This window comes from Podarcis vaucheri, assembly GCF_965113315.1.
Source record: "Podarcis vaucheri genome assembly, chromosome: 5".
NCBI lineage: Eukaryota > Metazoa > Chordata > Lepidosauria > Squamata > Lacertidae > Podarcis > Podarcis vaucheri.
Genome location: NC_138763.1, coordinates 23,055,563 through 23,071,136, shown reverse-complemented (window position 1 = coordinate 23,071,136; position 15,574 = coordinate 23,055,563). Strand labels below are relative to the sequence as shown.

General features: G+C 43.7%; 1 protein-coding gene across 2 annotated transcripts in view; it reads left to right on the top strand.

The window, feature by feature from the left end:
• KCNAB1 (potassium voltage-gated channel subfamily A regulatory beta subunit 1) overlaps window positions 1-15,574 on the top strand; it is a 225,662-nt gene that overhangs the window by 189,851 nt on the left and 20,237 nt on the right. For both annotated transcript variants that reach the window (XM_082224490.1, XM_082224491.1), the window contains exons 7-8: window positions 4,530-4,573; window positions 7,109-7,195. In XM_082224490.1, coding sequence (XP_082080616.1) covers window positions 4,530-4,573; window positions 7,109-7,195 — 131 coding nt within the window. The remainder of the gene's footprint in view (window positions 1-4,529; window positions 4,574-7,108; window positions 7,196-15,574) is intronic.

The window sequence follows — 15,574 nt, the reverse complement described above, 5'->3', positions numbered from 1 at the left end:
CCAAGGAAGGAGAGTCCGCCACCTCTAGTGGGAGTCTGTTCCACTGCTGAACAGCTCCTACTGTCAGAAAGTTCTTCCTGATGTTTAGTTGAAATCTCCTTTCTTGCAACTTGAAGCCATTGGTTTGAGTCCTACCCTCCAGAGCAGGAGAAAACAAGCATGCTCCCTCTTCCACGTGACAGCCCTTAAGATATCTGAAGATGGCAATCATATCTCCTCTCAGTCTCCTCTTTTCCAGACTAAACATACCCAGTGCCTTCAAGTGCCCCTCATAAGGCTTAGTTTCCAGACCCCTGATCATCTTGGTTGCCCTCCTCTGCACACAATCCAGCTTGTCAACATCCTTCTTAAATTGTGGAGCCCAGAATTGGACACAGTATTCCAGGTGTGGTCTGACTAAGGCAGAATAGAGTGGTACTATTACTTCCCTTGATCTGGACACTATACTTCCGTTGATGCGGCCTAGAATAGCATTAGCTCTTTTTGTTGCTGCATCAGACTGTTGACTCATGTTAAATTTGTGGTCCACCAAGACCCCTAGATCCTTTTCACATGTACTGCTAGTAATCCAAGCGTCCCACATCCTATATTTGTGCATCTGGTTCTTCCTGCCTAAGTGCAGAACCTTACATTTGTCCCTATTGAAATTCATTTTGTTAGCTTGCACCCAGTTCTCCAATCTGTTACGGTCATTTTGAATCCCGATTTTGCCTTCTGCAGCATTAGCTACCCCTCCCAGTTTGGTGTCATCTGCAAATTTGATGAGCACCCCCTCAATTCCTTCATCCAAGCCATTTATAAAATGTTTTGACTGCTGTTTTAACACGATGGTGTTTTATTGCAATTGTGTTATTTCTCCCTTTTCTTTTTTTTATGTAAGCCAACTTGAGAGGGCTTTTCCCTATGAGGTAGCCTAGAAAGATTTAAATTACATGCATGCATACATACATACATACATACATACATGAAATTGCAATTCTTTGCACAGTTAGGCTGCTTAACAGACCATTTGAATCAATTTCAGCAATCTAAATGGGTGCAGGATTGCAGGCATAATAATGATATATATAAATAGCCTCCCATTCGTTCCTCCAAACTCAGCTAAAAAAGTGTGCATACTGCGTAATGTTCAGCAGTAAAGAGGAAATCATATTCAGCCTTTGCCAAAAATGGCAGCATTTTATTTAATGTCAGAAAGTTAAAAATATCTTCCTGTGACCCCCTGGGGCATAAGCTCAGATCACTCCCTGTAGTAAGACCAGGTCAAAAAGACCATCTTGTTTAAAATAAAATGTGACCGCCTCTCTCTCCCCCCCCCCCATGTTGGCCTAAATGGAAGAGAAAAATTTATTTCCCTCTGTTCACAGGAACTCTGTACAAATTTTGCTGGCTAAAATTACTTGGAACGCCCTCCAATCAGCTGTCAAAAAAATAAACAACTATATGACATTTAGAAGACATCTGAAAGCAGCCCCATTTAGGGAAGTTTTTAATGACTGATGTTTTAATGTATTTTTAATCTTTTGTTGGAAGCTGCCCAGAGTTGCTGGGGAAATCCAGCCAGATGGGTAGGGTAGAAATAATTTATTATAATTATTATTGTTGTTGTTATTATTACTACTACTACTACTACTATTACTGTTGTGCCCAACCCAGAGTTGAATAGGCTTTAACTATTATTTTTTAAAAGTCATTTAAAATAAAAACACTTCACCTGATAGACAGAGTGAGGCAACTGATTTTAGGTGTCATCAAATGGAAGGAAACAGTTAGTTGCCGTATTTAATGTTTTGTTGTTGCATTTTTTTTACTGCCAGAGAGGGGTGCAGTGCTTGTGGGATTTTGCTGCCTTCAATGAGAACATAATTTAAGAACATAAGAACAGGCCAACGGACCACCCCTCCCTCTAGTGCTTGAAGTCTGTAGGTGTCTGGTGAAGCGGCAACTAAAAATTCAAATCATACTTCTTAGATTGCAGATCACAAACGAGGTTGTTCCTGTCTAACTTCCAGCTGCAGCATGCAGGCTGGGGAAGAAAATGAACACAAAACACACACACACAAAATCAAAAGCATGCTGATGAAGCCAAAAAAATATTTTTGCACTTTTAAAATGGCCATTTCAGGAACTGGGGGAAGGTAGCCATTGCTTTCTTTCCTGCTGCTCAGATGAGAGTTTAATCAGAATCCAGCTCCTTTCATAGCACGTCCTGGCTATGTAGGGGAGGAAATGCTCTCTTTGATACATAGGAATCTGATCCTGGATAATTAGCATGAAGATTTCCTTCTGGTGAATTAAGCTAAAATGCAGGCTTTGAATGTAGCCTACATGCCAAATGTCTTTGAACTCCTTCCTATTAAGTAAGGATGTCTGGCTGCTTGCCAGTTGGCAATTTTAGCTGCAATATAACTTTCCACGGACTTCCGAAACTGCGGGTGCGTGTGTTCAGAAACCCCTGTGTGTCTGACTGCCAACACTCAGGCTCTTGTTACAGACAGTAGAGTTGAAGGAGATGGAAAGCAACACTAAAACTTCTTGTTGTTCTTTTTTTAAAAAAAATAAAAATAAAGAATAAACACAGAAAGAGAAATTTTGGTATTGCAGGGAGCTGCGTCACAAATCGGAGTTATTTGACTTGGTTCAGATTTCTGTTTTGTTAACGGAGAAATCTGAGGGCTCCCTTGGACAAAAAACAAGGACACCAGCCAGGAATACTAGAGCAAAACAGCAGCCAGTAGGCTTGGTCTTTATTGAAGACTGTCGCAACAGGACTCCCACCTGCCACAAGGTGGAACAAGATGGAAGCCCCAAACAAAAGAGAACCCAAACTTTTATTAGCTGCTAATCCCCATGTTACATCCCCCCCTCCAAACTACATCACTAATACATCATGGTTACATCATGAAAGGGGAGGTCTGGTGGCAATAATCTGAGCATCCTGGACCCTGCCCTATGGTTCTCCTTGCCCTCCACCAAACACCCATCAAGTGTAACAAAAGAGATCTTTACATTTCCCTGTTTCCCAGCCAAGTTACTCACACCCTTTTGTCTTCATCTGGGTTTGTTATTTCTGGAATGGCTACCTGTCTGGCACTCAGGTATCAGGAGGCCAGGGATTATCACTCAGGCAGAGGGGCTGCTGAGTAGCTGAACTCACATGTCTATAGGAATTTCTGATGTTTTCCCAGTGAGCCAGTACATAGATACATTTATCAGTGAATTGTTACGTTTGGTATCATGCAGCAAAGGCCCTTTGAATAGATAGGAAGAAACTGTGATAAAGGGTTTTGTGGGGACAAATCACAAAAGTCACAAAAGTGATTGAGCTGATTTTGGTAGTGGGCTGCATGTGCATGATATCTGCTGGAGGGGCACCCCCCCCCAACCTGTACATAAATTCCTGCAACAGTTTGAAAAGGCTTTTTTAAAAAGGAAGTTGAAAATGGGCTTTCTAATTGAACCAATAGGTTTTTGGTTGGTTTTATGTGCGCGAGAAAACACACACACACGCAAACAAACACACACACTCAGAGAGACTAAACTGGTGTCCGGCTCTATCTTGGTATAAATGTTTTGTTATTGGATTACTACTGCTTGGGCATTATTTCTTGTATATGCTCTGTACAAGTAGGGAGTGTTGCTGTTTGAGCTTTCAAAACACCCAGGCCGTTTAGGTAGGGTTGCCATATTTTGAAGAGCAAAATAAGAGAATGCTATGATGGCCATTCAAAGCAAATTATAAATGGAATTTGTACCAAATTTTACACCTGAAAAAGAGGACATGTCCGGGGAAAGGAGGACACACGGCCAGCGGTGGAGTGTATGCCCGCACTGCCCAGGGTGGGCACGCTCCCAAGGGGGGTGGGGCACAGAGGGTGCCCTCCCAGGCGCAGGATAGCCGCTCAGGTGCACAGAGCGGCGTGTGCACCCTGCAGCCGGGGGCAGAGCGAGCTGCCGATGGCGGACATTCGGAGCGCCGCCCACCCACGAATGCCAAATGTCACCCCTCCCCCTCAGCAAAGACACCTGGGATGGTCCGCCCCCACCACACACCCCTTCCTCCACCCCTGCACACAGCAACCCTAATTTAGGGAGCCTGCTCTGTTTAAGAATTTTAACCTATCAGCCCTGAGAGAATCCACATTGCAACTGGGCTGGTCTATTCGAATTCTCTGCCCTGGCAAACTATGCAGCGATACAGATAGGTAACTATGAAAGACCGGCTCCGGACTGTGAATTGTAAAAGCGTTCATGTAGAATTATTCATCTAGTGCTGGAGCCAAGGTTAACATATATATATATATATATATATATATATATATATATATATATATAGGATATAGCAATGTGTGATAATTGTTTTGGGATAGCTGTTCAATATGACCAGTTGTTTGCTTTAACCAGTAAGGTATTAGCTATTAGTGAAAGGTCCTATGAGACTATTCTTGACGCAGCAGAATCCCATTTGTAAGTCAAAGGGTATGCAACAACAATGCTCACATGAAAATGTATGCCTTTTCTCCTTGCAGAGCTGAAACAGAAAGAGGACTCTCAAGAAAACACATTATTGAAGGTATATCGTATGAATAAAAAATACTTGGTGTGCATGTGATAATGTGTTACTATGGTAAAGTGCTTCCGATACATTTGGCCAGTGCTTTTTTTTGGGGGGGGGAGCAGGGGTACGCATACCCCTAAACATTTTGTGAATCTAAGTTTGGCCTCATTGAGGAGCAGTATTTGAATATGAGTAGGAAAATGAGAGTACCCCTAAACATTTATTTAGAAAAAAAGCACTGCATTTGGCATAATATTGCAATAGCCTTGGGCTCTACCCAGCTCAGGTATACTCAGAGTAGACCTACTGAAAGGAGTGGACTTAACATACCCTCCAACATTTCTCCGATGAAAATAGGGACATCCTAAGGAAAAGCAGGACATTCTGGGATCAAATCAGAAACCGGGATGGTTTCTGTAAATCCGGGACTGTCCCTCGAAAATAGGGACACTTGGAGGGTCTGAGTGAATCATGTCCATTAAGTTCAGTGAATCTGAATAGTTGGCAACAACCCAATGATGTTGCTATTCCTGCATTGCTCTTTAGCTGCTTGCAAGTAAAGAGCTGAAGCTAGGAAATAGTGGCTTAAGATGTAATGAGTCCATGTTTAAGACCAGATATGCGCTTAGGGCAGGATGCAGCTAAGTGAGTCCTGCCTGTGGAAGCCCTGCGTAAGGGCAATGGGACTCCCCCCCCACCCCATGCAACCCCCGATGGCTTGGAGACAAACCCCAGAACATTGGATGGGGGAGGAGAAGGGGAGATTGTTCCATCTGGCAAGCCAAAATACTTGTCCGGATGGAACAACCTCTTTGCCAGTAATGTGTACAAAAATACATACAGTGGTGTCCCGCAAGATGAATGCCTCACAAGACGGAAAACTCACTAGACGAAAGAGTTTTCCGTTTTGGAGGTGCTTCGCAAAACGAATTTCCTATGGGCTTGCTTCGCAAGACGACAATGTATTGCAAGTTCCTGCTGTTCCCCCCCCCCTTTTTCTAAGCTGCTAAGCCGCTTATCAGCTGATCCGATCAGCAGATAAGCCGCTAAAAGCAGCTAATAGTGCTAAAAGCCGCTAATAGCCGCTAATAGCGCTAATCCGCTAATCCGTCAATGGGCTTACTTCGCAAGACGAAAAAACCGCTAGACGAAGAGAATCACAGAACGGATTCTTTTCGTCTTGCAAGGCACCACTGTATATTAAGGCAAACTGTGCATTAAAATGCATACTTTTCCGTGTCGAAGATGAGGAGGGTTTTTTTACTCAAAAAGAATGTTAAAAATCAGGGTTCGTCTTATACATGGATAGTGCAGAGTGGGGACGGGCGATTTGTTTCAGCCGTGAGCAGCAGCTTGTCACTGGTGATTGGGTGGGTGCTTGGTGTCTGCGGCTAGGGCTGCTTAGGATTGGCTGTCGCTGAGGCAATTTGGTGGGTGGGTGGAGTCTGCGGCAAGGGCTCTTTTTGATTGGCTTCTGCTTCGACAATTGGGTGGGTGATTGCTGGCTGCTGGCGGCGAGCAGGCAGACGCTTGTTTGCTTTGTTGATGAGTGCGATTCTCAGCGTTTGTGAGTCAGTTGAGTGATCATTGGCATTCTGCCCCCCCCAAAAAAAAGCTCAGGGAACCCCTCCCCCCAAAGCTCAACAACTCTGGGCCATCTCTGCCCCCCATTTTCTTAAATTGTAGTCCCCCAAAATAGGGAGCGTCTTATACACAGGGGCGTGTTATACACAGAAAAATACGGTAAGTAAAAATAGCATGCATGCATTGCATTGGGGGAAATGCATGCTTCCAAAACATGCATGTTAGGTAAAATTGCATACAAAAATGTACATACTGGGAGAATTTCGTGCTAAAATGCTGGTGAATTTGCTGGAGGACCTTTTTCACTTAAAATAATAATAATCACAAACTGACGAAGAAATGAAGAAGAACTGAACTTAAGATTTGGAAAACTGAAAGAAATCAAGATTCACAGGCGTTTGCTCATCCCTGCTGCAGGGATACCTGTTTGCAATCTGCCTTCGGCAGCATTGTACCAGGTTGGAAATCATGACTGTATATTAGAGTGCCAGATTCACCTCCAGATTTTAAATCCTAGTGGTTCGCTGAGTGGCAGGGCTTAATTCCATGGAACAATACCAGTGCAGTCTTGCAGGGAGAGGCGGAGTATGCAAAATAATTCACTCTGACACGATTTTGATTAGGCGTACTGTGAAACAAAATCTGCACTATCAGCTTTGTCCCCCGAGGCTACAGTTTGACAAGCGCAGAAGGATACTGTGGTTAAATGCTTGTCGACTCCAATCCAAGTTTCAATGTAATTATGATTTTCAAAAAATTAAAAAATGTGGAGGGCCATGAATTCTGCATAAACTCATGCTTTGGTTGTTTTTAATAGCATAACGTCACTGATCTCTGGAGCAGATTTAAAGATGGTTCAGGCCCGTGATATTTTTGAGTCATCAGATTCTTTGTGTTGGGTTCCACACATCGTCTTCTCTCTTTTTCTCTCTCTCTCTTTCTAATGCTTCCTTATTTTACTTCTAGGATTAAAAGGCTCTCTCCAGAGGCTGCAGCTTGAGTATGTGGATGTCGTCTTTGCAAATCGACCAGACAATAATACCCCAATGGAAGGTTAGTGAGAGATTTAATAAAAGATTTTGCTTGACTGGCCCCAGTTCAGGAGCTTATACCAACAGGAAAATGGCTCTCCTCAAGTATTCAGGTGAGGGAAATTACTTGAAAAACATCTCAGTCTTAATCTCTTGGAGTCTTTCACATTTCCACTCTTGAGAAAGTTGTGTGTGGACTCAGCTCTGCGGAAGAATGTGTTAACTGTGTCTATAACCCTAGGGCCAGATTATTAATATCCCCAAAGCAACTTTGATGCCATCCACTCCATGTATGTAAATATTTCTTTTTCCTGACATAGTCAAGCAAATTAAAGTTGGCTGCAGGGGTTTGTATGTGTTTTCGCAATTTCTTTTCAGCCTCAGTCGCCAACCATGGAAATAAAACGTTACAGAGATTGTGGTCACAATCCAAACTATAGAAAGCCAGTGTTGTTTACACGGGAGTAAATCATTTTGATGTATCTTAACCGTTGCTCAGCTGTGAGGGAAAATAAGCCTTTAAAATAAAGCTTTTTGCCAATGTAGTTTCTGCTGGTTTGCTAGATCTCATGACCAGACTGAATGGAGTGTGAAATCGGAGCAAGTCTCCCTCTGCCACACCCTAAAAACACCACTTTTAAGGGATTTACCCCAGCCTCGGCTGAGTCCCAGCTGAACTGGCTGAGCTGGGATAGAGGACTTACACCAGAGTATCTCCATCTCAGCCAGGATAAAGGACTTCAGTCAGTTTACCTCTCCTGAGCCCAGGCTCAGCTGGAGAACTCCTTATTCCAAACACATAATCTGTGACATGGGCTTTTGTTTTCCCCCAAATGCACAGATCAGGCACAATTTCCTACATGTAGATTAATCTCTGCGTAGATGAATTTGTAAGAGGTTGCAGAGCAAAACGATGCAGCCCTTTAGTGTAAATTGGAACAAACGCCAATATCAATTTCTGAAAGGCTGCTTTGATGTGATGCTTGCTGACAATGCCCTACGGTTGTAGGGTTGAGAGTTTTCACTGGAGACGAAGTCTAGTGCAAATTTGCCAGCAGTTGATGAGGTCACGGAGCATAACATGTCTTGTATCTTGGAGGGAGACATAACCTTTTGCTCAGTCAGTTATAATATATAGAAAGATAAAAAACAGGCCTGCAATCTTGCACATAGATAAAACCTCTTAAAGCCCAGTAGCCTACTAACTATGAAGATAATTGAAGTCAATGGGATTTGAGACACCTAACCTTGTACAGGATTGCAATCATGGTACATATAACATTAAGTTGTGTGTGAGAGAGAGAGGGGGGGGTTGACATTCACATAGTTGGCTAAGTCTATTGAAACAAGAAGCATGGAGTTTGCCCCGACTCTTGTTAGCTATTGAAACAAGAAGCATGGAGTTTGCCCCGACTCTTGTTACCAGGCTGCCTTCTTGCAATTCCCTTTTTTGATGAGTGCTAGTTTCTGATGGCCATGTGCATCTGTACCAATACCCCTCTCAGCTGTTAGCATTCTGCTTTGTCTATTTTGACCCTGGATGTTCTGTGCCATCTGCTTCGCGCTTTTTCGAGCATCTCCCGTCCAGGTTGTAAGCTTCCCACTTTGAACTGTGAGCACCTGTTTTTCTTAAGAGAAATGTACCACATCAAGGGATTGAGGCAGCATAACTTAAAGGGCCATGAACATCCTGCGATTCTACACACACTAAGAGCGGAGGAAATCCTGTGTGGCAAAAAGGTGGGTTTTTGCAGCTTTGGCAGGCGGATTGGAGAAAGGTAGCTTTTATCTCCCTTCTACAGCCATAAGCTAAGGGCTGTTTTGGAGCATAAAAACTAGGACGGCTGGTGCAACAGCTCACCAGTTATACAAGGGAAAGCAAGGGAATGGGGGCTTCCTGTGTCCTGCTTTTGAGGAAAAGTATTACGCATTAGCGCCACTGGTGAAAGGCACAGCTTGTGCTGCTGTAACTGAAGCCATACTATAAATGACTTCAGCCCAGTATTATTTATTTATTCATTCATTCATACATACATACATACATACATACATACCCCGTTCAGCCTGGGAACTGAGGTCCAACTCCAAGGGCCTTCTGGCGGTTCCCTCACTGTGAGAAGTGAGGTTACAGGGAACCAGGCACAGGGCCTTCCTGGTAGTGGCACCCACCCTGTGGAATGCCTTCCCATCAGATGTCAAGGAAATAAACAACTATCTGACTTTTAGAAGACATCTGAAGGCAACCATGTTTAGAGAAGTTTGTCTGATGTTTTATTGCTTTATTTGTTATGTACTGAAGTTCTCACCCTGGGCCAGCAGGGGGATACTGTAGACAGTTCAGGTCCACATATGCAAATAAGGGATCAAAAGTGACGTTCAGTGGTTGGATAGTTACAGAAAATGGTTACTGTTACGTTCTAGTGGAGCTCTATATAAGCAGGCTGGCTGAACCCTTCAGTTCAGTTCGGTTCTGGCCTGTGAATAAACAAGAGCTGTTTGAAGAATCGCTGTGTCATCTGATATGTTCACCCACAACTGAACATTGTTGTTGTTGTTGTTGTTATTTCCCCACTCAGCGGCCCCCTGAAATTCAGCCAGAAGGTAATATGCCCCCCAGACTGAAAAAGGTTCCCCATGCCTGTTATACACACTTACCAGAGAGTAAGTCCTACTGAACTCACTGGGGCTAAACTTCTAATTAGACAAGTGTGCAAGGGGTTGTGCTGCAAGATTTATTTAGTCCGGTGACACCCTGATACAGAATCTATAGTGACCGCTCAGGCAGCATCACCCTCCTCACCTTCTGCCACAAGCCACAGGGCTGCAGCACCTTTTCGAAGCTTCCCTACCTGTTTGCTTCTGCAGATGTACAGGCAATTGCCCAGCCTCTTCGTCGCACTGACACGCAAGCAGTAAAAGCCCTTTCGTGACTCATCCCATTAATCCTCAGCAGGGATAACTACACATCAGAGAGCAGATGATGGAGGAGGGAGGTTTGTCAGCTCCGTCTACACATTTTTGCAGCTCCCCCTCTTGGTTATAGTGACAAGTATTTATGCTTCCACTAAGTGCTTCCACTTGAGGCACTGAAGACAATTTGAAATATTGCCAGCAGAATGGCAACACCTCTGACAGCCATCTGTGCAACCCAGAAGGTGAGAATAATTCAAAGAGAGACTGTCGGTGCAACCCTATACATGTTGACCCAGAAGTAAATCTCATTAAGTCACATGGAGCTTCATCCCAGGTAACTAGGTGTAGGATTGCAGCTTTAGCCTTAGGGACATTTCTTTCCTACAGTCAACTCTTCACGGTTCACCTAGTAAGCTGCTCCTACCGTTGGACAAGCTGTACAATGTATGGCAGCAGCAGAACTTGCACTGTCTTTGCTGCTTGCTGTCAGCGACTCAGCTCTTTAGTGGATGATCTTGACCTTTCCCAGCAGCCTTCATGGCTGTTCCACAAGTCAACACGGCACTTCTTTTCTTGCTGCTTTTGACAAAGTGCAAAAGAACCTTTTGAGCAAATAGCGGAATGCCAGAGAGAAGCCTTTTAATGTTGAACTTTCACAAAGCTTTCGCAGCGTTAGCAATGATGAACCATGCTAAATTTGCAGCATTTTGTCAGGGCGTCAGCAGTAAAACTGTGTGCTAGATTCAGAACCAAATCAGGCCAATTCATGGAGGGAACTGGGCTTGGGCCAAGTCAGGTTGAGACATCCCTGGACAAGATGTACGTATTGCTGTAAAACAGGAATGGGGAAGATCAGGCCTGGGAGCCAAATGTTCCTGCTCCCCCTCCGCTCCCCAGCATCCTTTTTCAGCAACTGAATTTGGAAGGGTTGAAAAAGCTTTTTAATTTTTGCTATCTGATGCTCCATGATGTGGAGTCAGAAACCCATGCTGATCTATTGCAAATCACGCAGAGATCTATTTATTGCTGCTGCTGTTATTTATGTCGTTTATGAATTTCTTCCCACGAGGCATCACTAAGTGATTTATAATACTATATATTATATTATACTATACCTATATATCTATATCTCTATCTATCTATCTATATCAGATACATATCTAAAAATAGTGAAAGTGATTGCATTTTTAAAAACAATTTTTAGAAGGGAGATAAAGGCTACCTTTCTCCAATCCGCCTGCCAAAGCTGCAAAAACCCACCTTTTTGCCACACAGGATTTCCTCCGCTCTTAGTGTGTGTAGAATCACAGGATGTTTATGGCCCTTTAAGTTATGCTGCCTCAGTCCCTTGATGTGGTACATTTCTCTTAAGAAAAACAGGTGCTCACAGTTCAAAGTGGGAAGCTTACAACCTGCACAGGAGATGCTCGAAAAAGCTGGGACAATTATTTTATAAAGTTTGTTGAAAGAGGGATTTATTTAGGGTTGCCATATTTTGAAGAGCAAAAAAAAAAAAAGAGGATACATTTGTCGACTTCTACGTTTAACTATGAAACGCTATGATGACTCTACCCATGAAAAAGAGGGTGTTTCCTGAGAAAAGAGGGCATATGACAATCTACCTGTGGATCCCAGTCTATCTTCTGCACACTCTGCTTCAGGAACAGCAACAATCTTAAGGGGTAGTGGAAGAGGAAGGAGGTTTGCCTTCAAGCTTTTGATCCTTCTCAATCCTACTCTTCCTTCTTCAGGCTTTATTTATTGCCAAGCATCACTTGTTCCACCCTCTCACCATCTCCTGCTGCTGCCTCATGACATCCCCCCTATGGGCATATCTGAGGGGTTAATACGCGAATTGGTGGCGGCGGCAGCGAAATAAGTCAATCTCTGGGTGAAGGAAGAATAATGGAGACCGCACTTCATTGTTCACATTCTAGACTGACAGGGAATTAAGCAGTTCGTGGGAGGCTGCACACACACACATGTGCGTGCGCACGCGGCAGATAGACAAGAGAAAACAAAGAGCTCCACATGGTGTTTGTGATAATTACATCCCTTGCACCGCTGTCTTTTGGAAATACTCTCGCTGCGCGGCTGCTCATGTGATTTGAGTGTCACACAGAAAGGAGGGTTGCTATGATTTGCTGGCAAGAGAGAGGGAGCGTCTGTGCTAGTTTAATATCCATGGAACCGTAATTGACAGAGTGGACGGGGAGGAGGCTGAGCTATTTTAGCCCATTTACAACAGTAGTCGAGGACCTGAGATGGCTCAGTTGGTAGAGCAGGAGACTCTTAAATCTAAGGGTCACGGGTTTGAGCCCCGTGTTGGGCAAAAGATTCCTGCATCGCCAAAATTCTATTCTATTATCTATTTTACATGTCACCTAGACAGTATCTTAAAAAGCAGAGACATCACTTTGCCAACAAAGGTCCATATAGTAAAAGCTATGGTTTTCTCCAGTAGTGATGTATGGAAGTGAGAGCTAGCTAGACCATAAAGAAGGCTGATTGCCGAAGAATTGATGCTTTTGAATTATGGCGCTGGAGGAGACTCTTGAGAGTCCCATGGACTGCAAGAAGATCAAACCTCTCCATTCTGAAGGAAATCAGCCCTGAGTGCTCACTCGAAGGACAGATCCTGAAGCTGAGGCTCCAATACTTTGGCCACCTCATGAGAAGAGAAGGCTCCCTGGAAAAGACCCTGATACTGGGAAAGATGGAGGGCACACGGAGAAGGGGACGGCAGAGGACGAGATGGTTGGATAGTGTTCTCAAAGCTACCAGCATGAGTTTGACCAAACTGCAGGAGGCAGTTGAAGACAGGAGTGCCTGGCATGCTCTGGTCCATGGGGTCACGAAGAGTCGGACACGACTAAACAACTAAACAACAACAAATGTCACAAATGTCATTAAAGATGCCGAGGAGAATAACACTCTAATTGTTATGAGTTTGGGGCTGGGGGGGGAGCTTTCTATACCTTCTGTGCAAGACCCTTCTAACCACTGGATCCATCAAATGTTAAAATATAAGCCAGTCTAGCTTCATGTTTTGGCAATAGCCTGGGTGATGGGCCATTAAGGGAAGCAAAGGAAAGGGGCTCTGTGTGAGATGGCAAATGGCTGGGGTCCCTCCCAGCTTGTGGTTAGTTAGAAGGACAAAGTTCTTTAGAGTTTTAGAGCAGAGTTTGGCAGTGATGTGGCCTACAAATAAAGCAGCAAACTGGAGAGAGAGTCAGAGCAGCATTGGAGAGCACTGTCTGATTTCTGTTTGAATCCAAGGCTGCGGAAATGGGAGAAACAAGACCCTTTTGGAGGTGTTAATGCTGTGGACCCCTCCATTTTAGGCTCACGTTGTGCATATGTGGAAATAAACTATATATCATAAAGACATCCCAGTCTCTGTGGAAACAGGAACCCTGGGTAAGTACCTGGGACCCCTGGAATCTTGCACTGCTCAGAGATTAGAGGGACGTGCAACAATACTGAGGGGGGCAGGAACTCTGAACATTTCAAAATACTCTGTTTCCGTCCTCCTCTTTTGTGAATATCTTTCTCATTACTCCTTTCTGGGCACGCAGTAATCAGAGGCATTGCTTTCTTCCTGTATCAGAAGTGTAGAGAATAAGGCTGAAATCCTATATCCACTGGTGTAACTTCCAGTGTAGTTTGTAGGAATTAGTTCCAAAGAACTGTGCATAGGATCTTGCTAATAAGGAAGGCAGAGGTAATTTGTTGGCATCCCTACCATGTGTGGAGTTTCCATGGCAACGGTGCACTCTATGTCACTCTGAACTGTTCATTCGTGTGCGCACACACACACACACACACACACACACACACGAGTTCTGATGTTCTGGCCCTGAGAGATGAAGCCATCTTTTGGCTTGTTATGTGTTTTGTTTTTCTAAACGGATGCTTTGCAATTAAGACTGAGTGTGATATTTCATCCCAACGAGCCACAGTGCAGCAACACCTTTGGCTACTGGAAGCTGCATTTACTATTATGATTTATTCGTTAAAAATCAGCAGCATCGGAATTGGTCTGAAACGAGATATGATAGCAATGGCAAGAGACTAGAAACTGCAGGACTGCCGGTTCCAATGGTTTCTCCAGCTGAATGAAAGGCTCAGCGATATGGAGGTTGTGATGTGTTGTCTACAGTATTTGAGTATTTCCTGCTTCTGTTGTATATGTGTTATTTCTTTTGACGGTAGGTGTTTTGCCTGGGTTGGGGGAGGAGTTGCAGGGGTGGTTCTGAGCATTGCCAATTTTTCTTCTCTGGAATGGGAATTTTGTAGTACCCACAGCAATTGCAGTCCCTGGTTTGAAAGTTAAGGCCTTCCTCTCAGAAAGATGAGCTTGAAGAGGACCGAGAATGATAAAAGAACATCATGGACTCTCCTTCAGTGAAGGTTTTTCAACAGAGGTTGCATCTAGCAGACTCTTTGAACCCTTTCCAACTCTGCAATTCTATGGTTCTATGAAAGAAAACCTAGTTAATACTGTTTCACACCTTTGCTGCCTAATTACTGCGAAATGGGTTCATATTATGATGGCTTTATCTTGAAACGTTGGAGGTACCCATGAGATGCAATGTGGGGAGATCCATGACTGACAGGTCCTGTTACTCTTTGAAGGTCATGGAAGTAACACTCTCAAAGAGAGTATGTTCAGCTTTAATAATAATAGTAATTATTATTATTATTATTATTATTATTATTATTATTATTATTATTATGATGATTATGATTATGATTTATGATTTATTTCCCCGGCCACTCTGGGCTGGTTTCCCCAGCCACTCTGGGTGGCTTCCAACAGAATATTAAAATACAATAGTCTATTAAACGTTAAAAGCTTCCCAAAACAGGGCTGCCTTCAGGTGTCTTCTAAAAGTCTGGTAGTTGTTTTTCTCTTTGACATCTGGTGGGAGGATGTTTCACAGGGCGGGTGCCACTACCAAGAAGGCCCTCTGCCTGGTTCCCCGTAGCTTGGCTTCTCACAATGAGGGAACTGCCATAAAGCCCTTAGCGCTGGACCTCAGCGTTCGGGCAGAATGATGGGGGTGGAGACGCTCCTTCAGGTATACTGGACCGAGACCGTTTAGGGCTTTAAAGGTCAGCACCAACACTTTGAATTGTGTCCGGAAACTTACTGGGGAGCCAGTGTAGGTCTTTCAAGACTGGTGTTATGTGGTCTTGGTGGCCACTCCCAGTCACCAGTCTAGCTGCCGCATTCTGGATTATAGTTGTAGTTTCCCTCCCCTAAGACCAAAGGTTGGCAACTCTGTGTTGATTGATACAGTTTTCCTCATTCAAGCAAAGATTGTGCAGCAAGATATAATAATAATAATAATAATAATAATAATAATAATAATAATAATAATATTTTTTTATTTATACCCCGCCCTCCCCAGCCAAGGCCGGGCTCAGAGCGGCTTACAAGCAATAATAAAAACAAGATGAGTGATTACAACTTAAAAACAAA